At 64.3% G+C, this 23,098-nt stretch overlaps 12 protein-coding genes across 12 annotated transcripts; 7 read left to right on the top strand and 5 right to left on the bottom strand.

Moving 5' to 3' along the window:
• Positions 1-676: 676 nt before the first annotated feature.
• On the top strand, positions 677-1,351 carry JCM10292_002721 (uncharacterized protein; the record flags this gene model as incomplete). The annotated part of the gene is made up of 3 exons (XM_076648077.1): positions 677-863; positions 937-1,092; positions 1,152-1,351. 3 exons carry the CDS (start codon positions 677-679, stop codon positions 1,349-1,351), a joined length of 543 nt encoding a protein of 180 aa, XP_076506300.1.
• Positions 1,352-1,381: 30 nt separating this feature from the next.
• Positions 1,382-2,076, top strand: JCM10292_002722 (uncharacterized protein; the record flags this gene model as incomplete). The annotated part of the gene is made up of 4 exons (XM_076648078.1): positions 1,382-1,453; positions 1,508-1,528; positions 1,581-1,664; positions 1,783-2,076. 4 exons carry the CDS (start codon positions 1,382-1,384, stop codon positions 2,074-2,076), a joined length of 471 nt encoding a protein of 156 aa, XP_076506301.1.
• Positions 2,077-2,312: 236 nt separating this feature from the next.
• On the bottom strand, positions 2,313-4,228 carry JCM10292_002723 (uncharacterized protein; the record flags this gene model as incomplete). The annotated part of the gene is made up of 7 exons (XM_076648079.1): positions 2,313-2,531; positions 2,653-2,859; positions 2,963-3,546; positions 3,603-3,677; positions 3,737-3,864; positions 3,928-3,987; positions 4,050-4,228. 7 exons carry the CDS (start codon positions 4,226-4,228, stop codon positions 2,313-2,315), a joined length of 1,452 nt encoding a protein of 483 aa, XP_076506302.1.
• Positions 4,229-4,814: 586 nt separating this feature from the next.
• Positions 4,815-5,652, bottom strand: JCM10292_002724 (vacuolar protein sorting family 37 protein; the record flags this gene model as incomplete). The annotated part of the gene is made up of 4 exons (XM_076648080.1): positions 4,815-5,021; positions 5,086-5,213; positions 5,293-5,420; positions 5,495-5,652. 4 exons carry the CDS (start codon positions 5,650-5,652, stop codon positions 4,815-4,817), a joined length of 621 nt encoding a protein of 206 aa, XP_076506303.1.
• Positions 5,653-5,813: 161 nt separating this feature from the next.
• Positions 5,814-8,000, top strand: JCM10292_002725 (uncharacterized protein; the record flags this gene model as incomplete). The annotated part of the gene is made up of 1 exon (XM_076648081.1): positions 5,814-8,000. The coding sequence occupies one exon, from the start codon at positions 5,814-5,816 to the stop codon at positions 7,998-8,000; it is 2,187 nt and encodes a 728-aa protein (XP_076506304.1).
• Positions 8,001-8,102: 102 nt separating this feature from the next.
• Positions 8,103-11,299, bottom strand: JCM10292_002726 (uncharacterized protein; the record flags this gene model as incomplete). Its single annotated transcript, XM_076648082.1, has 7 exons — positions 8,103-8,566; positions 8,626-8,772; positions 8,832-8,927; positions 9,000-9,290; positions 9,408-10,084; positions 10,141-11,174; positions 11,237-11,299. The coding sequence occupies 7 exons, from the start codon at positions 11,297-11,299 to the stop codon at positions 8,103-8,105; spliced, it is 2,772 nt and encodes a 923-aa protein (XP_076506305.1).
• A 150-nt stretch (positions 11,300-11,449) lies between these two features.
• On the top strand, positions 11,450-14,154 carry JCM10292_002727 (uncharacterized protein; the record flags this gene model as incomplete). The annotated part of the gene is made up of 7 exons (XM_076648083.1): positions 11,450-11,510; positions 11,640-12,034; positions 12,097-12,968; positions 13,028-13,222; positions 13,300-13,544; positions 13,627-13,979; positions 14,068-14,154. The coding sequence occupies 7 exons, from the start codon at positions 11,450-11,452 to the stop codon at positions 14,152-14,154; spliced, it is 2,208 nt and encodes a 735-aa protein (XP_076506306.1).
• Positions 14,155-14,476: 322 nt separating this feature from the next.
• Positions 14,477-16,152, top strand: JCM10292_002728 (threonine aldolase family protein; the record flags this gene model as incomplete). The annotated part of the gene is made up of 6 exons (XM_076648084.1): positions 14,477-14,595; positions 14,717-14,792; positions 14,875-14,961; positions 15,025-15,274; positions 15,343-15,532; positions 15,606-16,152. 6 exons carry the CDS (start codon positions 14,477-14,479, stop codon positions 16,150-16,152), a joined length of 1,269 nt encoding a protein of 422 aa, XP_076506307.1.
• An 85-nt stretch (positions 16,153-16,237) lies between these two features.
• On the bottom strand, positions 16,238-17,590 carry JCM10292_002729 (uncharacterized protein; the record flags this gene model as incomplete). The annotated part of the gene is made up of 2 exons (XM_076648085.1): positions 16,238-16,301; positions 16,362-17,590. The coding sequence occupies 2 exons, from the start codon at positions 17,588-17,590 to the stop codon at positions 16,238-16,240; spliced, it is 1,293 nt and encodes a 430-aa protein (XP_076506308.1).
• A 412-nt stretch (positions 17,591-18,002) lies between these two features.
• Positions 18,003-19,097, top strand: JCM10292_002730 (thaumatin family protein; the record flags this gene model as incomplete). The annotated part of the gene is made up of 8 exons (XM_076648086.1): positions 18,003-18,111; positions 18,176-18,295; positions 18,366-18,512; positions 18,567-18,690; positions 18,740-18,824; positions 18,890-18,948; positions 19,010-19,019; positions 19,071-19,097. The coding sequence occupies 8 exons, from the start codon at positions 18,003-18,005 to the stop codon at positions 19,095-19,097; spliced, it is 681 nt and encodes a 226-aa protein (XP_076506309.1).
• A 1,030-nt stretch (positions 19,098-20,127) lies between these two features.
• Positions 20,128-21,341, bottom strand: JCM10292_002731 (uncharacterized protein; the record flags this gene model as incomplete). The annotated part of the gene is made up of 5 exons (XM_076648087.1): positions 20,128-20,293; positions 20,358-20,599; positions 20,660-21,007; positions 21,069-21,146; positions 21,231-21,341. The coding sequence occupies 5 exons, from the start codon at positions 21,339-21,341 to the stop codon at positions 20,128-20,130; spliced, it is 945 nt and encodes a 314-aa protein (XP_076506310.1).
• A 603-nt stretch (positions 21,342-21,944) lies between these two features.
• On the top strand, positions 21,945-23,036 carry ADE1 (phosphoribosylaminoimidazolesuccinocarboxamide synthase; the record flags this gene model as incomplete). The annotated part of the gene is made up of 3 exons (XM_076648088.1): positions 21,945-22,097; positions 22,161-22,389; positions 22,453-23,036. 3 exons carry the CDS (start codon positions 21,945-21,947, stop codon positions 23,034-23,036), a joined length of 966 nt encoding a protein of 321 aa, XP_076506311.1.
• Between the last annotated feature and the right edge of the window lie 62 nt (positions 23,037-23,098).

A 23,098-nucleotide genomic window follows, 5' to 3' on the forward strand; every position in this document is an offset into this window, starting at 1 on the left:
GTCTCTCTTCCGACAACGCTCCATCCTTGAATGCCAGAAGATGCTCCGGTGGAGCTGAGGACGAGCAGCAAGCTGCGGCAATGGAGCGCGCTGACAACTGCAGACGGGAAGAAGAGGGCCGAGGCGCAGAAGCCAGAGAGAGAGAAAGGAGCATTGATGGGTGAGGGCGTCTTCTCTGTGCTGCGCGGGGAGGAGGGGAGAGAAGAAGGCCCGAGAAGAGGGATGTATGAGGATGGATCAGTTTGGGCTAGGCAGCTGCGAGAGCTGTCTGAACGCTGACTCCGGAAAAGGACCACGGCCGGGTGCAAGGGGAGGAACCAAGGAGGAACCGGGGAGGTGGGCGGGACAAACACGCGGCGGTCTGGGGAGGTGGGTGGGCGTTCGAGAGACTGTACTGCGTCGATTCAGACGCGCACAAAGCCGCTCGGTGAGGGGAGAGGTAAGGCTTCGAGCGAGAGCGGGAGGAGGTCAGAGGAGGAGGGGGAAGGCGACGAGACGAGGGTCTTCCTCGAGAGACAGGGAAGCACGGGGGCTGACAACGAATGCATTACAGACTCTAGACTTTGCTCCGCTGTCCTGGACGCCCCTCCGGCCTGCTCAATTCCTCGCGGTCCTCGCGAGAAGGCGACCGCAGCGGCGTGGTCCGGCTCCTCCTCTCCTCGCACTTTCCCCAGACATGGCGAGCCGTCCGCAGCTCGAGGATCTCGCGCACACGCTCACGGCGGACGACGCCGACTTGCTCCGCCGAATGACGGCTGCTCTCCCCGAGACGAGCGAGTCGCCGCCAACGCAGGACAACCTGCTTCGAGGCCGTCTGTTGAGAGACACATACCAGGGCATGCTCGGTCTCGCGAGCGTAGAAGGTGCGTCCCTACGCTGCCATTCGGCTCTGAAGAGCCACCGCGCCAGCCGTCTCATCGCTCAACCTCTTCACAGACGCGTCTCCCCTCCTTCGCAATCTGAGGGTGGTCAACGAGTACTGCGCTCGTCTGGAGAGCGAGATCACGCTCCATGCCGCATTGAAACCACTCCGAGGAGACGCTGCCGCGGCGCCGGAGGGGCCAGATGCCCACGTCCTCCTCGAGACCCTCGGTGCGCTTCCGCTCGCTGCGCCGCTCACCCAGCTCTGTCTCAGCTGACTATACACGCAGCCCACGACCCCAGTCCACTCGGCTCCTCGCTCTCCGTCCTACTCAAGATGCTTGTCGACGGCCAGACCGACATCAAGAACACGCTCTCCACCCTCGCCGCAACCGCGAAGACGACGGATGACAACATCATCGGTCTGAAAGCCGATATGAACGCGATGATGGACAAGCTCCAGCAGAGCGTTAAGACGAACCTCAAGTGAGGCATCGATTCCGTCGAGGCGCCCGCGAAAATGGCTGTCAAGCGCACGCGCCTGCTCAAGGGCGCGCAGGATCGTCTCGCCAGTCGGCTCGACCCATGCAAGGTACGTTCTCATATTGCAGAAGCTTTGTGTAGAGCTGACGGCTCGCGTTTGTAGAAGGAGAACTTCGAGACTAGGGTGCGCACGATACTCGTCTGAGCTCTCAATCAGACTGAACGGTATCATGCAGGGCGAGAACTACATGCTCGAGCAGCGTGCGGAGCGCCTCGCCCTCGTTCCGAACGCGAACGGCGCCCGACCTCAGCGCGACTCGGTGAGTTCACCTCTGGCTTTGCGAACTCACTCGACTCTACTCGCTGACTTGCTTCTCACCCTGCTCCTTGCACCTCGCTTGTCCCGGACAGGCTCCAACCTCTGTCGCGGCTTTGCAGACGTACTCGGTCAAGAAGCTCGAGGAGCCCGCAAACTTTTACAACCTTGACGCATCGGGCAACAAGCCGGCGCTTGTCGAGCGCATGGGCGATTACCTGACCGGGCGCGAGCTCGTCATCGACATGGACGAGGAATGGGGCGAGGACGACGTCAATGCCGCGTCGTTCGAGTGGGAGGACTTGGCCAATGCGGAAGGTGTCGAGGAAGGCGGCGCAATCGGAGGTGCGGCGGCGGGAGCGGGCGGTATTGTTGCTCACGTGGCTGGTGACGGAGCGGGCGGCGCGGCGGCATGAGCGGTGATGGTGCTGGCCGAGCAAGAGTGCATCCGGGCGGCGGGCTCTGCGGCAGAATGCTCCTGCGCTTTGCGTCCTATTCCTTCTAGTAGTGTTGTCTATTGATCTACCACGCATTCCGACTTTCCATGAGGGCAGGTCTTGCGATTCAGATGAGAAACTCGGTCTAGGCACCTCACAGCGTTACAAATGCTCGATTCTAGCGCCTGCACAGCTTCATCCTTTGCTGTTCCCTTCTAGACAGACCCCGAGTTGTCCGCACACGTCCACGGCCTCCCGCCCGAGCTGCTGTAGTCGTCGATGATGCTCGTGATGGACCCGTACGTCCCGCCGACGAGGATGAGCGACCCGACGAGGAGGACAAAGACGCTGCTCGCGACGCCGAGCCAGAAGAAGCGCGGGCGGCCGTCGCGCGAGGCAAAGTGGTGGCGGACGTCGTAGAGGTGCATGAAGGCCTGGACGGGGAAGCGATGGTCAGGCGGTGATCGAGCCGGAATAGTGCTGCAGCCGCCAAGACTGCGGCAGACACCGCAAGGGCCGGCCGCATGCGCTATGCCCGGAACAGAGAGAGCTCACCTCGGCATGCAGTGACATGAGCGTGCCAAACAAGGCGGACGCGAGACCGACGAGTCCACCAAAGACGGGGATGGCGGACGCGATCACGTAGGAGAAGAGCAAGCACGCGAGCGTGCAGCTGAGCCACACGGCCCAGTGCGTCTTGGTCGCGTGGTTGAGGTGCCGCGAATTGCGGAGGAGGCGGACGAATACCCATTTCGCGGGGAGCTGCAGGGGCGTGTGGGCGTGAATTTCTTTCCAGACACAACACGAGACAAGTATCTCCAGACGAAAGCTTGTTTTCAGTGTCGCCGCAGAAGAGAGTACGCACGTGAGTGAAGAGGATCGAGGAGACGAGCAGGCCCGGCAGCGCGAGCCCGTACGCGACGCGCTTGATGAGCACGCCGGCGGTGCCGAGCGCAGGCGAGGCGACGTACTGACCCGCATAGACGTAGACGACGATGCCGACGGCGAGATAGAAGGCCGTGACGAGCGACTGGCACAGGACGACTGCACGGGGGAAGTAGCGCGGCTCGCGCATTTCCGAGACAATGGGCATTGCGGCGGGCCCGCCGCCGTACGCGGCGAGGACGTTGGCGACGGCGTTCATGGCGGCGGCGAAGGTCGGCTTGCCAAAGACGACGAGCTCGATGTCGAGCGGGCCAGTCTTGGGTGCGGGTGCGGGGCGCGTGCCGGCGCCGACCGCAATGGTGACGACGAGGACAGCCACAATGATGGAGAAAAGGCCGATCCAGGTGATCCAGGCCACGTTCTCGAGTTTGCGGAATGAGGCGAATGGGTATGTGGCAACGACTGCGACTGCAACGAAGACGGCCGTGCAGGTCGCGTGCAGCGAGATGGCGTTGAGTGCCGTCGAAAGACTCAACAAGCCGAGGCCAGCAATCATGGTCGTTACTGCAATCACGAGACGTGAGCATCCCCGGAGGGAGGAGAAAGAGCGAGAGGCGCACGGAGGAAGTAGGCGAAGCCGAAGATCTCGGCGCCGACACGGCCAAAGATGAGCTGACCGCAATCAGACAGCGAGTCTGTGGCATCAGAGCAGTGAGCAGGCTGCTCAGTAGGGGAGCTTGAGACGCAGACGTACAGACTTCCGGATGCCGCAGCTTGAAGTCGCCGACGACGAGGAGCGTCCAGGTCGTGATGACGGCCATCGCAAGAATGACGATGATGCCAGGGACGAGTCCAATGGTCGAAAAGACGGAAGGAATGGAGCTGAGGTTCCACGGAAAGAGTCAGCTGGACGAGCAGGGGGGTGGCGGAACAGCGAGTGCGTACAGGACGCCCAGCCCAATCTGCGATTTGGCGATGAGCACTGCTGCACCGCTCCACCCCAGGCTGTGTGCGCATCAGGAGGGTCAGCAAGGGAACGTTGCGAGAGCGAAGGCGGTGCAACTCGCCTGCGGAACTGAACCACGTCGTCGCCCTGCTGCTCGCCAAAGACCTCGTCGACCGCCACACCGTCGTCTGCGGGGGTCCCCGTGCGTTTCTCGGCCATTGCGGGGTCGGGCGAGGCGAGGCGGTCGTCTTCTCGAGGTTGAGAAGCGAGCGCTCCTGCGGAGTCGTCCTTGGAGCCCATGGTGCGACCGGGTACAGGTGCTGCCGAGCTAGTCTGAGCTATTCAGGGCTCTTGCACGGGCTGGCAAGGCTGCAGAGCGTTGAAGCGGCGAGCGGTCGCGGACGAGCGAGCTTCGCTTCGAATCGGACTTGGCCGCGACGAGCCGGACCCGAGCTGTGCCGTCTCGCCATCGCATATGGACCTCTGCAGAGTGCATGCGAGGGCAGTGCAGGGCGTCTGAAGGGCAGGCGAGCCCCCTGCCCGCGTCCCGGCCTTCGCCCGAACAACTCGCCCGCTCGGCCGAAGCCGTCTCGTCGCAGGAGCCGAGCAATCTCCCGATCCTTCACCTAGTCTTGCTGCGCTGTCCATTGCAGTGTTGCGAGTGTCTGCAGGCGTGTCAGCAGCATCGCAATCCCGCTCGCGACAGTTCACACCCTCAACTTTCTGGGCTTGGTCTAGCAGCCGCTCAGAGTGGTCAACCCTGGCATGCATCCGACTGCCTCTCTTTTATTACAACATCGGCACGACACACAAAACCGCGTCTTCAAGGCCAGGGTAGCGCCTAGACAGAGCGAGAGACCTGCCCTCGCTGGCAGCGCCGCCTCATTCACATCCACACGACCTTGCCCTCGTCCCACTTGCGCAGCCCGATCTCGCGCTTGTGATAAACCTTGCGCACCTCGCGGTACTGCTTGACAAAGCTCTCGTCGTCGCCCTCGCCGGCGAGGAACGCCGCGACGAGCGAGTCGGACAGGTGCTCTTGCTGCGTCGTCGCGGCGCGGTAGCGCGCCTGTTGTGCCGGCTGCGAGAAGCGCTGCGAGCCGAAAGCGTCAGAACACGCGCATCTCGGCTAGCGCATGTAGCAAAAGGGCACGCACCCGGTATGCCTCGCGCTGTGCATCGTCGAGGTACGCCCACCGCGTCTTGAGGTCGTTGGCCTCGTTGAACAGCCGTGCCGTGTCTTCGCGTAACCGCTCCAGGTCCGGCTTCATTGCCGTGCTCTTCTCTGCTTGCGCCACGAGCGAGAATCAGCAGCGTGCACGAGCGTGCACTGTTTGCGGAAGCGCAGGGAGGGGCGCACGCACCGGCCAGCTCGATGTTGTCGCGCATCTTTTGCTCGACCGCCTGGTGGTAGGCGAGGCTCTGCGGCATTGTGTTGAAGTAGGCGTCGAAGTAGGCCGGGTCCTCGAGGAGGAGTTGGAGGTCGTCTCGACTGTGTCGGCCAAGGTGGGGGGACGGAGCCGGCTCAGTGGTGTCGTCGCAGCGAGGACGGGCGAGCACACGCACGGTACTTGGGCGACTTTTGGAAAGTCTCTTGCGAGTGCGTCCTGGATGCCAGGCTCTGTGCGCGAGGCGGCAGCGGGATGAGGAGATGAGGACGCGAGATGAGGCGGGGACCGCGACGAAGAGCCCGGGACAGGCGGAGGCGGCGGGAGTGCGTCCATCTAGCCTGGATCTAGCTCTTCCCGAGCAGCGCGAGTCGATCAAGCGGGTGCGAGTGCGTGGACGAGGCTCGACAGACAGCACCGCCTCGCTCGCTCCTTTCGCTCGACCTCGCTCTGCCCACTCCGCCTGAGGCGCAAGAGTCGGTCACAGGAGGAGTAAGATGAGCTCGTTTGCGGTCCGGCTGGATCGCCTGCTCGTCCGGCTGCGCTCGCTGTCCTCTTCGCCGGGTGACGCTCCCTCGTCTCGCCTGCAGCGCCTCGTCGTCCGCACAGAGCGCGCATACTCGGCCCTGCGCGACGCAGGCACTCCTGCACCAGCAGATCTATTCGTTCGGCTCCGCGGCAGGCTCGAGGAGCTCGAGGACGGACTGCTCGACGCTCAGTCAGCCGCAGGCGAGACGGCCGGGTCTCCTTCCTGGGCTCAACTCGTCCTCGAAGCGGGCCAGGTACTGCGTGACGTTGACGAGCTACTACAAGGCGCGTCGGGCGCGCAGACACCGGCTAGCAAGAGCCACTCGCGCACTCCGTCGGTCGATTTGCCTCGTCGCATGCCGACCTCGCAACCCGTCCCTGCCGCCTCCGCAGCCGCCGCAGCCGACCTCGACGCCTACCTCGCATCTTCAGCGCGTACGCGAACATCGCCAACATCCAGCGCCTCCCCGACGCCGGTTGCTTTCGCACGCGCGACCGCTCTTTCCGAGGCGTACTCGATCTTCCTCCTCGCGCACGACCCGACCAATGTCCTCCCGCCCGGCGAGACCCTGCGCTCCATCTTCCGCTCGCAAAATGTCTCCTCAGAGGCCGCGGACAACTCGACAGAACCCTCGGCCACGCTCGAGTCGCGCATCTCGACACAGCTGCACCGCGCCTACTTCGACTCGTTCGCGTCCCTGTTTGCGCCGGGCTCGTCCGCCTCATCCGCGGACAGGCTCGAGGCGTGGTCTCGCCTCGCGCAGGACTTGCAAGACGCCGCGCTCCCGCTCGTCCCCTCTCGTCTGAAGACAGACGACGGATCGGGCGTCTCGGCGCGCGACGACCTGTCTCGCGCGCTTGCCCCGTCTGCAGCGGCTACATGGGAGCCCAAGGTGGCGCTCGAAGCTGTGCACCGAGTCGTGCGCACGCTCAGTCGGCTGTGCGCCCCGGCCCGGGACGCCGAAGCGCGCTCACTCGCCGCCGACGCATCCGCCGCCGCGCAGAGCGCCGCAGGCGAATTGCAGCTCGTCGCCCTCGTGCAGTGCACGCTCGAGCTTGCGCGCGGAATGGACGACGACATGCGGCGCTTCCGGCGCGGCGTCGCGGGCGAGCTTGCGGGCGAGGACGACTTGCGTGAGGTGGTGCGCGAGGAGGCGGGCGCGAGGGAGCGCACGGTCGTGCTCGAGTGGCTTGGAGGCGAGGAGGGCGTCAGGAGCGAGACGTGGCGGTGGTGCGCACGGGCGCTTGGACGCGAGGCGGGAGAGACGGGCGAGGTGGTCAAGGAGGACGTCGCCGCCGCGCTTGTCGCTACGCTCTTTGCCGACGACTCGATCGCATTGCCACCGTTCGACTCCTCCAGCGCCGACTCGAGTGCGCCTGTACCGCCCAATCTCCTCCCGCCGATCCTCCTCGTCCCCTCTCCGCGCCTCTTCGACCTGCAGAACCGCTTCCAAGCGCTCGTCATCCTCGCCTGTCTCGCCACGCTCGCCGGTCCCGCTCCGCCCTCCGCGGCTGCCGAGCAGCAAGCGTCCCTCGTCTCTCGCCTCTGGACCATCCTCGAGAGCGAGTTCGCCCCTCCCGCACCCTCGCCAGCGCAGCTCGCCTCCTCCTCCTCCTCTCTGTCCGCATCCGAGCCGTCCCCAACCCGCCTCGCCAACCTCGCCGACGAGCTCATCGCCTATCGCCGTCGCAGCGCAGACGCGACCGCGACCCCGGCGCCCAGCGAGGAAGACGCCGCTCGCATGCGCGCCTCGGTCGACCGTGTCCTGCGCACGCAGGACCCGGTGTACAAGCTGTTCAAGAGCCGGCTGCGCGAAGCGGTTGGCGCTGCGATGCGCGACGCGGTGTCTGCGGCGGAGGGGACGCGGAGAGAGCCGGGGCAACGGGTGCCGGTGGGAGCGATGCGCAGCGGGAGGGAGGTTGCGCGGGGTGGGACGCCGCGTGCGAAGGGCGCGGAGCGCGCGCAGCGGCGGGTGAGGGACGTCCGGATGGTGGTGCCCAAGGGGTTCGAGGCGTCGACGGTGCTGAGGGAAAAGGTTGAGGAGACGGTGCGCGAGCGACTCGTGCAGGAAGTTTGGGGGTGGGTTGAGGAGGTCTGGGGCGGAGTGCTTGGCTGGCGGCGAGCAGAGGTAGACGAGGCAACGAGAAATGCATAAGGAGCGAGACCTTCCTCAATCGAGACCCGCATGGAACAGGAGAGGGCAAGATGCGAAATAGCGATACAACAACGATGATCTACAGCTACGCCGGACAATGGCTCAGCCGCCGAGCGGCGGCAGCGACGCCCTGCAGACGGGGCACACGGCGCGGACCTGCATCCACTGCTCGAGGCACTCTGTGTGCACCACGTGCGCGCACGGCGTGACGGCGCACTGGGCGCGTACGGCGTCGCCCTGCCCCGCCTCGAGCTCGAGCTTGGTCGGGAGCAGCTGCACGCCCGTGAGGCAGATCGGGCAGTCGGGCTCGGGCGCCGCCGCGCCGCCCGCCGCTTTGCCGGCTTCGAGGTCCGACGAGAGGTCGGCGAGCAGAGAGGCGGGGAGGTCCCGCGGGTGGTAGTTCCACGTCGAGATGGCGGGGAGCTCGAGCGCGTGGATGAGGAACGACGGGACGAAGAAGCGCGCGCCGGCCGAGGCGAAGCGCGACGACGATGACGAGAAGCGCGCTTGCAAGAGGAGTATCACAGCCTGCAGGCCGGAGTAGGCGACGAGGTAGAAGATCTTGGCTGCGAGCAAGCAGAAAAGGTCAGACCGAGTGCTTTCATGGGTTCAGTAGCAGACCCACGTGTGGCCTCGACCATCAGGCAGTTCCCACCATACCCCCAGAAGTACACGGGCGTCGCCAACCGCGCAATCGTCGTACCGACGATATACTCGCCAGCAAGTGACTGGCGCGCCGTTCCGCGATAGACGTTGGTGACAATTTGCGGAACTGGCGGATGGATGCGGGTCAGTCGGCGCTGTCTGAGGCAACGAATGGAAAGGGCGCACTCCAGTACGAGTAGATGAGCCAGAGGAAGAAGGGCATCCAGCCGCGATACAGGATGAGGTAAAGCGCGAACGCAAACGTCCCGAGTGCGGTGGCGGCTGCGCCAGCTACAAGCGTCAGCACCGGGCTGCACCGACATCGCGGCAACCGGCGTTCGAAAGCGTGCGTACCATAAATCCGCTCTCTCACGCTCCAGCTGACGAATGGCACGTCCTGCCTCGGCGCTCGTAATCGCTGCCCCGTCTCGGCATCCGTGACCGTCCCCTCCGCGTCCGCCAGCACCGCGTCCGCCGGCGCGAGGTTGACGACGACCGGTTCGGCCGGTCGCGCGGGTGCCGGAGGGGGCGAGGGCCGCTCGGGCGTCGCCTCGCGGATCATGTTGATGTAGCGGCCGCCGAAGACGAGCGAGGCGAGGCACGAGAGGAACGAGGCGCAGGCGAGTGGGAGCGACGCGTGCGAGTCTGCGTGCGTCTCGTGCGCGAGCGTCAGCTGTGCGGCTCCGACGGCGGCACGGAGCACGAGGGACCGGCTCGGAAGGCGCTACGCTTTCCGCTTCGTTGGACAAACAGCTGACGCACCGGTGAGGACCGAGACCATGAGGAGCGTGACAAAGACGTAGAGGTCGACGATGCAGATCGCCGCGATGCCGAGCAGCGCGACATTGGCAATCGTGCCCGAGCGGCTCTGCACGCGCTCGAGCTGCCGCACGAGGAGGACGAGCGCGGCGAGCTCGGGGGCGACGAGGAGGACGGCGAACCGCGCCGCCTCGTTCCACAGTGCCTGCGTGAGCGTCACTTCTGCGCTTGGGACGTCGAGCACGAGCGCGCAGTTGTCGGACGCGAGGAGCGCAGAGAGGTGTGCCGGCGGAGGAGGGCGCACGCTCGTCCCTTGCGGGAGGAACAGCGAGCGGTAGTACTCGGCGTACAGCGCAGGCGTGTAGCTCGCGGGGAGCGGCGCGAGCGAGCCGTACAGCGAAAAGATGCACGTCGGGACGCGGCGCGCAGAGTCGTCTGAATCGCTCGACCCGCTCGTGTCGGTGCGGAAGGACGACGGGCCCGAGTCTTCGAGCTCGCGCACGTGCTTCGCAAGGCGCCGCTTGTACTCCTTGAGCATGGCGTGCGCGATGGCGTGCGCGGTGCGGTTTGCAGCAGTGGGAGACGGCGACGACATGTAGGGAAGGGAGATGGCGTTGAAGACGTGCGTGCCGACAAACGAGGGCGTCGCGTAACCGTACACACGCCCACTCGACAAGAAGCTGTGAAAGACCCGTGAGCTGTATATTGGGTGAGCGAGCAAGGGATCGGGACGCACTGCACCGCCTCGACATCCAGCTCCGTAACCCGCTCATCCTCGCTGCTCCCCTCCTCTGGCAGCATTCTGAGCGTCAAATCGCCCGAGACATACACGACCGGGCCCTCGCGCTCCCACTCGTCCCACCTGGCCGGGTCCTCGTCCCGCATGCGCAGCAGCTCGCTCCAGTCCTGCGCGTCGGCGTTGCTCGAGCGAGGGACGATCGGGCCCGTCGCGCTCGACTGCTCCGAGCGTAGGTTGAATGTCGCGCGGTGTCTCGCGGGGCTGTAGGCGGGCGAGGAGGACAGCGCGGAGAGCCAGGGGAAGGTGCCGCGCTGCGTGGTGCGGTTGTAAACATCGACGACCGTCGTCAAGTTGACTTGTGCCGGCGTCGTCGCGTTGACGAGCGGTGCTCCTTCTTCAGCTCGCCGAATGAGTCGCGTCGACAAGCTGGATGCCACTTCGCCCGCAGACTCGGTCTCGTTCTGCGGCGAGGCGTCGTCCTCGACGACGTGCTCGACGACACGCTCGACCGACCAGGTCTCGTTCAGCCCGAGCTCGTCAAAAGAGAACGGTCGCACGCTCCAAGGACCCTTTGCGAACCCGGTGAGGTTCTGCGGGTGGACGCGCGGCTCGAGGTGCCCGTCCTGAAGCTTCGGGGCGTTATGTGCAAAGAGGTCGGCGACGAGGGGAGGGACGGGTCGCAGCTCGGTTGCGTTGAAGTCGGGCTCAAAGGGTATGATGCGGTATGTCTCGCTCTGCTCGGGCTGGGCATCGGTGTCGGAAGACGAGTCGTTGGCAGGACGAGGCAAGGGAGCGGGAGCGGATCCGTTGGCCTGGTCGGGAAAGTAGGCGGACGCGAGGTACTCTCCCGTGGCGTTGCTCTCGCCGAGCCAGCGTGCGAGCCCCTCCTGGCGAGCTTCGCGAACGAGGAGGTTGTGCCGGGCGCGAGCATACGCCTGCTCGTACGAGGGAGCGGCGCCGTTCTGAAGGACGACGGATGCCGGGGTGGGTGCATTCGTGTTCATCAAATAGACGAGGAGCGCAAGGAAGAGCTGCACGGGTGCGGAGCGTGAGTATCGGGAGCGAGCGAGGTGGGGGAGGGAGAGGGACGGACAAAGTACGAGACCGAGGGGCGCTGCTGGGCCACGCGGACCTGCTGGGCCGGGGGCAAGTCCATGTCTGCGTGTCCCTGCCTGCCCTGTCTGTGGCCGGGATCGAGTGCAAGGCAGGAGAGAGAGGCCAAGGGGAGGGTTGCCGTCGAGCAGCGTCCTCTCTCCCGCCTGGCACTCGACTTGCGGAAGAATCAATGGTTCAGGAGCCGCCAGAGATGGACTCTGGACCTGTCCAGCCTTCGCTCGCGCCGCCTCCGCGCCATCCGCGTTCTCGCCGTCCGTCATCACCTCGACTCGCTTCACCCGGAACTCGCAGCCCGCCGTCGCCCCCAGCTGAGCGTGAGACCCATTCAGAGAGTCTCAATAACACTGCTACACCGCCAAGGGTGACCCGGACATCGCCAGAAGGCGTGAGCGAACAAGACGACGCTGCTTCCGCGTGCACCGCCTCGCCGACCCTCCCCGACTCGCTTCCCGCTCCTCTCGCGCCCTCTGCTGCGCCAGCTACTCCTCCAGCACCACCTCCACCACCGCGACACCCGTCCACCGTCCGCTTCGCCCCGCCCGCCGCCGAGAGCACCCTGTCACGCTCACCCTCACCTGTCTCTCCACCTCCTCGACTCGGCAGCAACCCCGCCATAGAGCGCAAGCTCGCAGAACTCGAAGACCTCGAGTTTGCAGAGCTCCTCGACCGTCTCGGCGATCAGCTCACCGATGTCCGCGCGGCGGGAGAGCGAGATGTCGAATATCCCGACAGCGACATGTTTCGCAGGACGGACTGGGCGGGCTTTGCTCTTGCCGTGAGACGCTATCACCTAGCTTCCAAGTCGTCACGAAGTCGCTGAGCGAGGCCTGTCCGCAGTACGCTACGACTCTCACGCTCGACTACCTGCCGCCCGGCTTGATTGCTCCGCCGCCGCCAACGCGATTCTCGTTTACGCGGCTGCGCACCGATCTCGAGCGCCTCTACATCATCTGCCCGCCTCCCGTCTGGCAGCGGCTCCTCCTCGGCTCGCTCAGCTCGCTCTATCGCTGGGAGAACCCTCGTCGCACGGCCACCTGGGCGGCAGTCTATCTCGCCCTGTGGGCGCGCGACCTCGTCCTCGTCTTCCCCTTCGCCTTCTTCCTCTACCACCTCCTCCGCGCGCGCGCGACCCCGCCGACACCCGAAGAGCTCCTGCGCCGCACGCAAGAGCGGCGCGACCGCGGGCGCGATGCCGCCGAGCTCGGCAAGCAGCTCAGACTTACATCGAGCTTTGGCTTTGCGGGCGAGGGCGTCAAGGGCCTGTGGAGCGAGTTGAGGGAGCGGGTCTCGCGCGGCGACAGCGGCGACGAGGGGGACGACGGCAGCGAGGCCAAGACGCTCGCGAATGCGCTCGGCGCGAACGCGGCCTTTGCTGGACTGGCGAGCGGCGGGCTCGAGCAGCGCCCTCGCAGCGCCAGCTCTGCCTCTTCCGTCCGCACACCGGCGCCCACCTCGTCCCTCGCGCGCGGGCTCGCCTCGAGCGCCGGTGTGCTCGGCGCCGCCGGTGCGCCCGAGCAGACGCAGCTCGAAGCGCTCCGCCCCGCGCGGCACCTCGACGTGAACGACCCGGCGTACGACCCGGCGCGCGGGCCCGGCGGAGACGACACGCTGTCGCTGTACCGCCTGGCGCGGAACTTGGCCGGCTTGTTTGGCCCGCAGGTCGAGCTGTGGCTGGGCGAGCTGGTCGACATGCTCGAGATGGTCAAGAAGTGCGTGCTGTGCTCCCCTGACTCTGCTCGGAGGACGTCGTTGACCGGAAGTGCGACAGCCTCATCCTCCATCCTCACCACCCCTCGACCCGCACCGTCATCCTTCGCCTCGCACTTGTCTGTACCGTCCTCCTCTGCACGCCCGCTTGGATCGTCTACAAGGCGCTGTGGCTGTACGTCGGTGCCGAAGTGTTTGTGCTCTGGCACATGCGCGAGCTCTACCCGGAGTACCGTCGTGCGACCCTCCCCTACTGGTGCGCGGCCGTTCCGCTTTCCATCAGCTCTCCTGTGTCCCTGAAGCGCACTTGTTCACACGGACTGCACCACGCAGGTGGCTCATGGTCGGCGCCCCGACCGACGTCGACTATGCCCTCTTTGTCCTCCGCCAGCGCAACCTCGAGCAGCGCCCGCTGCGCGGGAGCAAGACGCTCAAGCGCACCGCGCGGGCGCAGGAGGTTGACAGAGGGAGCAGGAGTGCGAAAGCGAAGGAGGCTGTGAGGAGGGGCGGAAGGGCTGTGCTGCGGGGGGACAAGGAGGTGCTGCTCGCGGATGGAGGCGTGGAAAAGGTCCAAGGAGGTGCGCCATGCTTTTGCATCACCTCGATCGTACCTTGCCTGCCCTCGCTGGGACTTACCCGCTGCGAGCTGCGCCGGCACAGCCTTCTTCGCCTTGCATGCCTCGACGCCCGGCATACTGCGCCTCTCTCGCTCCGTCATACTCTTCACGCCCTTCCGCCGCCTGCGGCGTCTCGGCCGGCTCACCTCGCGCCTCATGCGCTCGACGTCGAGCAGCAGCGTCGTCGACGAAGGGGACGGCGACGGCGGGTCTTCCTCGCCTTCTGCTGACGAACAGGAGGCGGACGACCAGAGCATCTCGACGGCGGGAACGGGAGCGACGAGGCGTACAGCCCAGGGTGCGGTCGAGATCCGCGTCGACGAGGTCGAGAATGTCAAGAAGGAGAGCCGGTTCGGCGCCTTTGACGGGCTCGTCGTCGCGACCAAGGCCGGCAAGGTGCGGTCCGCTTACATGGCGTCTCGTCTGGTTCACATTGACGTCCTATGCGCGAGTGCTGACCTCTTTCTCGCTCTGACCGCGCCAGGTCTACCGCTTTCACAATGTCGCCCGGCGCGACGACTGTTTCAACAAGCTTCTGTCGCTCTCGCCGACGCGGTGGAGACAGAGCTAGACTGGCAGTACAGGGCTCCGTCATTCACTGCATCTGCGGGGTCACCTTGAATGGACGCTGCTCAGTTTCGACATCCAAACACGAAGGTTGCCCACTTTCTCCCTTGCTTTCCGTCCCTTCCTCTGTTCTCTGTCGTTGTAGTCCTTTGCTTTACCTGGAGTCCTACCAGAACCCTCAGTCACTTGTCGCGAGATTGACCTTGTCTGCCGTCTTCGCCTGCTCGCCTGTCTCGCCCCGTCCTTCCATGCTCCGAGCTGCAAGCGGTCCCTTGCGGCGGCTGTCGAAGGCCAAAAGCTACGACATTGTCCTGCGAAGCAGCCTCATGCCGCACGCGCTTTCAGCAACGCTCCCCCCACTTCGGGCCGTCTCGACGCTCAACACGGCGGAGAGGCGCGCGAGGAACGACGACAAGCGTGCGCAGGTCGCTAGAGACTTTCGTTCGTGCGTTGTGGCCCGCTCGCGGGCTTGCTGGCTCCTTGCGACCGTCTCTGTCTGCACCTCCGACAACGAGCTGACGGGCACCGCGTGGTGTTGTTTTCCTGCGTCGGTGCCGCGCATGCAGCGACACGGTGACGGTGCCGACGAAGGAGATGCTTGCGCTCATGCAGGAGGCTTCGCTCGGTGACGACGTGTTTGGCGTGCGTTCCGCTCTCTTGCGAACCAGCGCGACTTCTCTGCCTCGTCGCGCGACCGAAGGCTAATCTCGCTGTTCTCGTACAGGAGGACCCAGACACAATTGAGCTCGAGCGAACGGTGGCAGCGCTGGCCGGAAAGGAGGCGGGACTGTTCTGCGCTTCGGGCACGATGGTGCGCTGCACTGTCGCCCACACACTCTTCCCATTCTTAGACTGACTCACCTGTCTTTCACAGACCAATCAGCTTGCCATTCGAACGCACCTCGTCCAGCCGCCGCACTCTGTCGTGACCGACTCGCGCGCGCACGTCCATTGCAGCGAAGCTGGCGGCATCGCCTACCACGGGCAGGCACAGCCGCATACTGTGTTCGCGCGCAACGGGCATCACATGAGCGTCGAGGAGGTGCTCGACGAGTGCGTCGTAGAGGAAGATGTGCACGTCGCCATGACGCGACTGGTGTGCGTCGAAAACACCCTCAGCGGCAGTGCGTTTGACCTCCCTCCTTCCTTTGCCTTTGCATCCGGTCTATTTTGACCAAAAGGTTTCCTGCAGTGATCTTCCCGCAAGACGAGCTCGTCCGCCTTCGCCGCGCGGTCGACGACTTTTCGATTCCGCTGCACTGTGACGGCGCGCGACTGTGGGATGTATCGGCAAAGACGGGCCTCCCGCTCGCCGAGCTGTGCGAGCCGTTCCATAGCGTGTCGCTCTGCCTATCAAAGGGTATCGGCGCCCCAGTCGGGAGGTCCGTCCAGATTGCGTCAAGCTAAGAAGGCCGTCTCTTCCCCTACTGACTCGGCACGCCCGCACCCGCACAGCGTCCTCGTCGGTCCCACAGCCTTCATCGCCAAAGCGCGCTGGTTCCGCAAGTCCTTCGGCGGCGGCATGCGCCAGTCCGGCCCGCTCGCGCTCGCCGCCTCGCACGCCCTGTCGACCGTCTTCCCGCGCCTCACAGCCGTGCATGCGCTCGCGACGCGCCTCGCGCACGGACTCGTCGAGCGCGGAGTGGCGCTCGACCTACCCGTTGAGACGGGGATGGTGTGGATCGATACCGAGCCGGCGGGGTTCAGCGTCTCCGAGCTGCAGAGCCGTGCGTGGGAGAAAAAGGGCGTGCGAATCGGCGCGCCGAGGGGTCGGCTAGTGCTGCACTATCAGATTGAGGAGCACGCGGTGGAGGACTTGCTCGAGGTGGTGGGCGAGCTGGCGGAGGAGCGGCGAGAAGAGGCGAAGCAGTGGGAGGAGAGGGTCGGGCGGGATCGCGTCGACGAGGTCCGGAGACGGAGCAGACTGTACGCAGAGGGCAAGTGGGAGGGCCGGATCGAAGGGCCGAAGCGTAGCTTACCCGCGTACGGTAGACGTGGGTGAATGGATCAAATCAACGTTCTCTCACACGTGATCGTTTGCGGAACGAACGGCAAAGCAAGCGGCGCTTCATCGCGAGTCGGAAACGCTACAAGCCGCCGAAGTCGTGAACTTTCTCGGCCTTCCAATCCTCGCCGGCGTGGCGCGTCGAGCTGAAGAGAGGGTGGACCGTCAGCCCCGATCACGGACCGCGAGACACGGGATGGGCACACCTGAGCCACACGAAGTCGTTTTCGTCGTTCGTGCGTTTCGAGAGGCGCGCGTTGACGGGCACGATCCTGGCAGCGACCGGGGAATGGACGTACGCCTGGAAAAAGCGGAGAGGCGAGTCCATGCGACTCTTGACGAAGCGGCTGACCATACGTGTCGTGTTCGGAAAGCTGAGCTCGACCTGGACGTGCTCGAGCGTGGGCGGCAAAGCGTCGAGGAAAGCTTGTAGCTGCTCCGTGGAGGGCGCCATCTCGTGCGTCGGGTCGGGCCAGTCTTCGATCGAGATTTCGAGGTGGCGCAGCTTGGTGAAGCTCTTCATGCGCGCCGTCATGTTGTCCAGCCCACCGAGCTCGAGGTTGAAGTCCGCTTCGAGATGCAGCTCCTCGACCTGCGTCATTGCGGACAAGGCTGACCAGGTATCGCTGCTCGAGAACGAGACGGTGCCGGTGAAAGACTGGAGAGAACAGAGATTAAAACTGACGAGCAGGCGCATGCGCTGCTTCTGCGCGAGAGGGCTGTCGCGATCGTGGCTGCGGATCGACAGGTCGAGCGAGCAGAGCTTGATGCGCCTGGCCGGCGGAATCGACTTAAGGTCGGTCAAGACGTCATCCCAAGTGTGCAGCGTAAAGCTGTGCAGGTTCTTGCAGGCGCGCAGGAATTCGAGAACGAGAACAGGCGACAGCGAAGTCATTGCCGCGTACCAATGGCGGTCGTCATCGCCCCAACACATCGATATTGATGTGATTATGCTTGTATTCACATTGGTCTGAAGTTCGCGGAAGAGGGAGCCGGGCTGGACCCAGCTCTCGGCTTCGAAGTCGAGGTGCGAGCAGTTCGGAGTGGAAGCCACGACGGACGCGATGATCTTGGCGTCGTCCGCAGGCCACGCGTTGTCCAGGTACAGAACGATGTGCTGCACGGCATCGCAGCTTGTCTTGTCGATGTCGAAGCGAGCCGCGAGCCGCTTCGCCTCTCTGACGTCGAATTCGAGGGTGTGCCAGTAGGCAGTGGTTCCTGCAGCACGCCACGACTTACAGACGCAGGCGAGTCGGAGCAGGCGCTGGTTGTGCTCAATGAAGCCAAACTGAGCGTCCGCTTCGAGTAATTGGCGGTGAAAGCGGGCGATGCGGTCGACGATGTCGCACGGGAGACACTGAGCGAAGGAGGGCGTGCGCGGCTCGGGCGAGCTCCAGGGGCTGTCGATCGCAAGTCTGCGGTTCGTGCGCAGCATCTCGAGCGGAAGAACGAGCGAGAAAGCGCAGACAGAGCGAAAGGAGCGACGAAGAGAGGCGAATCGCGAGGTTCGCGCTCGCCATTCGCCCCGCCTTCGTCTGATTCGAGCTTATGAGCTGCACTGTTGTTGGAAAAGCTAGCTTTGACTGCCCGCGCTGGTCCTGCGCTTCCGTGTTTCCCAGGTCCTCCTCTCCTTCCTCATCAGCAGCCAAGGTTGAACCGAGGAAGCTCGTGACTATTTCGCTGTGGAAGCGCCTAGAAGTGGCCGCACAGGCCGGGAAAATCTGCTCCAGTGCTTCCTGCACCTCCTGGTTCCCCGCTCGAGCTCGGCTGCGCACAGTTCGCTCGCCGGATCTCCCGCGGACCTCATGGGCGCGAGGCAGCGTTTCCTTTCCTGCTTTGCACACTAGATGGCCGGCCTGCGCCGACTGGCTTTTGCTACGCTTCCTGCTATCGCACTGGCGGGCACTCGCAAGTTTCGGGTCAAGAACGAGTGTGCTTTCACCGTGTGGCCCGCAGGTGCGGTTCCCGTGTTCTAGTGAACGTCGGACGAGACGCTCTGACGCGAACTTACCACCGTCAGTGACGAACTACGATGACGGTGCGAAAAACTACTGGATCTACAAGGGCCTGCACGGCTGGGAGGCAAAGCCCGGTCACCAGGAGGAATTCGAGGTGGAGTCGCCGTGGAACGGGCGTATCTGTAAGTCCGGTGTATCATATGCTACACATGGCCCCATCGAGAAGCCCGGCTGACAACTTTTGCTTGACAGGGGCGCGTCGAGAATGCCGATTTGACGAGTCGGGTAAAGGCAGCTGCACAACCGGCGACTGCACTGGCGAGCTCGAATGTGCCGACCAGGAGATTGGCGACGTCAACGTTGGCGAGTGGAACCTCGACAGTTGGGGAGGGATGGACTGTACGGCTTCGCTTGCTGACCTGGAGCAAATCAAGCTGAAGTTCTGCCCTCCAGTCTGGGATATATCGTGCGTGCCGGGTTGGACACTGCCCATGTCCATTGTTCCAGACGGCGAATGCGACCCGTTGTCGTGCACGAAGGACGTGAACGCTGCCTGTCCAGACGACCGGATGAAGCTGTACGCTGCCTTTCTTTAAGCTTTCAGATATTGACTTGCTGTTTTGCAGGAAAGACGCGGACGGCAATGTGATTGGGTGCTTGAGCGCGTGTATGGCCAAGATCAATGCAGAAGAGCCCAGTATGAACTGCTGCGTGAGCTCTTTCCTTTCTTCCGCCACAGTGCGTGAATTCACGGTTTACCGTTCCGGCGCCCACAGTCAGGCACCTACAACTCGATGGAAGCCTGTGCGCCGCCGAGTCAGGTCGACTTCTACGAGTGAGCACGCGTGCTGTCCGTTCTTCTGCTTCGACGAGTCGATTGATCGGGTCCTTTGCAGTACACTCAAGGTGCGCCTTTTTGACGCATCTTCTCGGCTATAGCTGAGTAATCTCACACAGCCGCTCTGTGAGAACGCCTACTGGTGAGTTCGCGGTCCACTCCTCGTCCGAATGTGCGCGAGCTTCGGTAACCTGAACCAGCGCGCAGGTATCGTGCGCCTCGTATGTTCTGCTCTTATGCCGGGAGATACTCGACGAGGGCTCTCGGGGAGCGTACGACTACCAGAAGGGCGATCCGAATGTCGACTTTGCGTGCGCCACCGCGAACGACCCGGGTTACACGGTCACGTTCTGTCCCGAAGGGTCAGAAGGCGTCGAGCGGTATGCTGGCGAGGCGGTACAGAGTGGGCCTGCGGAAGAGACGAGGAGAAATGCAGGGACGACTGCGACGAAGGAGACGAAACCGGCTGAGGCTGAGGCGACGTCAAGCAAGTCTGGCAACGCAGGCGACCAACCCGGGTCAGCAACGCACCCGAAGAGCTCTTCATCTACAGCTTCGAGCGGCAGTGACGCCCATGCCGAGACAAAGCAGCCGACCGCGACTCGCACTCCCTCTTCCTCCTCTCCGACCGGGACAGGCGCCGCGGACCCTCCCCCGTTTCCGCTTCCGCCGCCTCGAGCGAAACCACTCTTGGCCTGTCCCGTCCGCTCTTCTTCGCCCTCGCCGGCGGCGCAGCGGTCGCTCTCCTTCTCCTCGTCGCGTTCTGCGTCGTTCGCGCACGCAGATCTGGCGGGACGGGTCATCGCAGGCAGCCGCAGCGTCGCACGGAGAAGGACGAGGATGCAAGTGATACGCAAAGCGGATCGGACGAGTCGAGCGGGTCCGACGACGGAGCCAGGAGCGAAGAGCGCAGAGGTGCGGTCCCGGCCCATCCGATCTCTCGCAAGGTTTCCGTGCACTGAGCTCGCTCGCCACAGCGCGTTCACTTGCGCATTCACCTCTACGGACGGTGAAGCAGCCGCTATTGGCGGACGTGGTTTTCAAGGGCACGATGCGAAGAGGGAGGGCGCGACAGAGCGAGTAGTCGAGAAGCACGATTTGCTCGTCTCTCGCGCTTCGGCATGGAGAGTGCGACTGAGGAAGGACTCTGTGGCATTGTGTACGAGCCGGTCCGGTCTACGCCTGGAACGCGACGTCGAACTTGCTGACCTCGACGCCCTTGCCCGCGGCGTACCCTGTCCCTTCGCGCTGCAGCTTGATGTACGGCTGCTTCTTGTCGACCTTTGTCGTGCAATGTGCGCAGACCTTGTCGGTGCGGCACAGCGTGTCGACGCAGGTGTTGCTGCACAGAGGGAAAGGGTCAGGTTCCTTGCGTGTAGGGGAAGGGAAGCGCAGATGCAGCGCACCATAGCACGTCTCCGCACGCCTTGAGCACAAGTGCCTGCACGTTGTTGGTGATCGTCTTGCGGCAGCTCGGGCAGAGCACGACGGGGTTGCCCGACGCGTTCTTCTCGACTGGGTCCTCCGTAAACTTGACCGTCGTGAGCGTCTTGAGGCTGACCGGGTGCGGCGGCTTCGAGGCTTGGCACAGCGTCTGCAGCTTGACGTCGATGACGGTCTCGGGCGTCGACGACGGTGTGAGTGAAGGCTGCGAGCGCATGTGCCGTGAGTCGGCTGCACAGAACGACGATGCAGGGACGAGGCGCACGAGCCAGTAGTTGGGCAGCTTTGCCTTGCGCGCCTCGGCCATCTCCCTCGCCGTGCGGCCCATCGCCTCCTCGGTCGCCTCCTTCATCAGCTTCTCGATCTCGTCCTCGTCGAGCTCGAACGTGCGCTTCGTGCCCCGCGGCCCATCCGTCGCGGCCACGACCTTGCCCGCCGTCGTCTTGCTCCCGAGCGACGTCTGCGCCGTCTCGAACTCCTTGAGCACGCGCTCGCGCGCGGCTGCGCGGGACGCGGCCATCTCGGCTTCGGACTCTGCGCGCATGCGGTCCAGGAGGAGCTGCTGCCGCTTGATGTCTTTCTTCTGCGCGAGGAGCGACGTTACGATGCATTCCTGTGATTCAATCGGCGTCAGCGCTGACGTCGGCTTGCTCGGCTCGCGGACATTTGCGCACCTGGCAGTAGATGTGGCCCTCGGAGCAGCATCGAGGGTCGCGTGCGTGGCGGAGGCAGAGCGAGCAGGCGTCAAAGTCCTGTGCGATCAACGCTCAGCATCGTCGAGGCTCATGCTGGTCTGTTAAAGAGCAAGCGTGTTGCCGAGAGTGCCATGTGCGCACCTTGAACGAGTCGCGGCCGAGGAGAGCCTTCTGCGTCCCGCCCTTTGCCATCTGTCGCTCGGCGTAGGTGAAGTCGCCTCGGGAAGTGTTGTTGCGGCCGTGGCGCGTCATGGCTGTGCGTGTGTGCGGGTTGGCGAGTTTCGAGAGATGAGGACGAGAGGGTGGGGTCGAGACAGCGGAATTGCACGGAAGGGCGTGGCTGGTCCCAGCGAGGTCCTTTAAGAGCTCTGTTCTATCCAATGCAGGACAGCACGCGATCGCTCGAGCGAGTGGGAGCGACGACAGCGGAGGGGAAGCAAGTCAACCGGCGACGACACCTTCTCGCTCGTCCCCACAACCCGCAGGTCCCGTACGAGTGAGTCGACCAGGTCCCAATACTGCTGGATTGGGCCCTTCGCTTGTGTTCTGCGCCCGAAGCTGCTCCCATTGCGCTTTTGCGATTCCCTTCCTCATCTTCATCTCCATCTCGACAACTTGGCGACAACGCCATCTTGCGGCGCTTGTACTCTACTCGTGCCACTAGAAACTTGATGCACACGGCGATGCGCTGCAGCCAAAGCCAAAGCAGCTCCGGAGACTTCACTCAACTCCCTCATCTCGGGAGGCGGTGCTCTCCTGCTCTTCCCGACGATTACTTTGGGCGTGGCTGTTCAACCGCAGCTGCTTACACGAGTCGCGAGGAATACTTGCTGACTAGCTTCGACGTCCACAGTCATGGCTGCCGCCTTGCTGTCGACCGACTGCCCGACGCTCAAGCTCCTTGCAAAGGGCAAGGTCCGCGACATCTACGCGATCCCCGGCGTCGATGATGCCCTCCTCTTCGTTGCAACGGACCGCGTCAGCGCGTTCGACGTCATCATGAAGAACGTGCGTCGCAAAGCACCTCTTTCAGTGCTTCTCCCCGTGCTGACCCCCTGGTCTCGTCCACAGGGCATCCCCAACAAGGGCAAGCTCCTCACGCAGCTCTCGCTCTTCTTCTTCGACTACTTGTCGAACGCGCCCGAGACCAAGCACATCCCCAACCATGTCATCACGAGCAAGATGGACGAGATGCCCGCCGAAGTGCAGAAGTACCGCGAACAGCTCGACGGCCGCGCCATCCTCGTCCGCAAGGCGACTGTCCTGCCCATCGAGGCCATCGTCCGCGGCTACATCACCGGTACGCCGCCTTCGCAGGTCGATTCTGCATGTGAAGCTCTCCTAAGACCCCACACTTCCGCAGGTTCTGCATGGGCCGAGTACCAGAAGAGCGGCACGATGCACGACATCAAGCTTCCCGAAGGCCTCAAGGAGTCGTCGCGCTTTGAGCCGCCCCTCTTTACGCCGAGCACCAAGGCCGAGGTCGGCGACAAGGACATCAACATCCACCCGGACGAGACGGGCAAGCACCTGCCGGACGCGGCACTCGCCGAGCCGCTGCAGCAGTACGCGCTCGCGCTGTACAGCACCGCCGCGGCGCACTCGCTCTCGCGCGGCCTCATCCTCGCCGACACCAAGTTCGAGTTCGGCCTCCTCCCGCCCTCGACGCCCGGCGGCGCGCCCGTCCTCGCGCTCGTCGACGAGTGCCTGACGCCCGACAGCTCGCGCTTCTGGCCCGCCGACCAGTGGGCCGAGGGCAACAAGATGGTCGGGTTCGACAAGCAGTTCCTCCGCGAGTGGCTCAAGTCGGGCGGCGGCGGGTTTGGCAAGAAGGGCGGCGGGATCGACGAGGACCCCGTCGAGATCCCGCAGGAGATTGTCGCGCAGACGTACGCCAAGTACGAGGAGGCGTTTGAGAAGCTCACCGGGCGCAAGTTTGTCGCGTGAGTGGTGGCGGGGTCCCGTGTTGTGTATTGACTAGACGTCTCTTGCTTGCACCCGGAGCGCTG

The sequence above is a fragment of the Rhodotorula paludigena genome (assembly GCF_050403205.1).
Source record: "Rhodotorula paludigena JCM10292 DNA, Rt_paludigena_JCM10292v1_ctg13, whole genome shotgun sequence".
NCBI classification, from domain to species: Eukaryota; Fungi; Basidiomycota; class Microbotryomycetes; order Sporidiobolales; family Sporidiobolaceae; genus Rhodotorula; species Rhodotorula paludigena.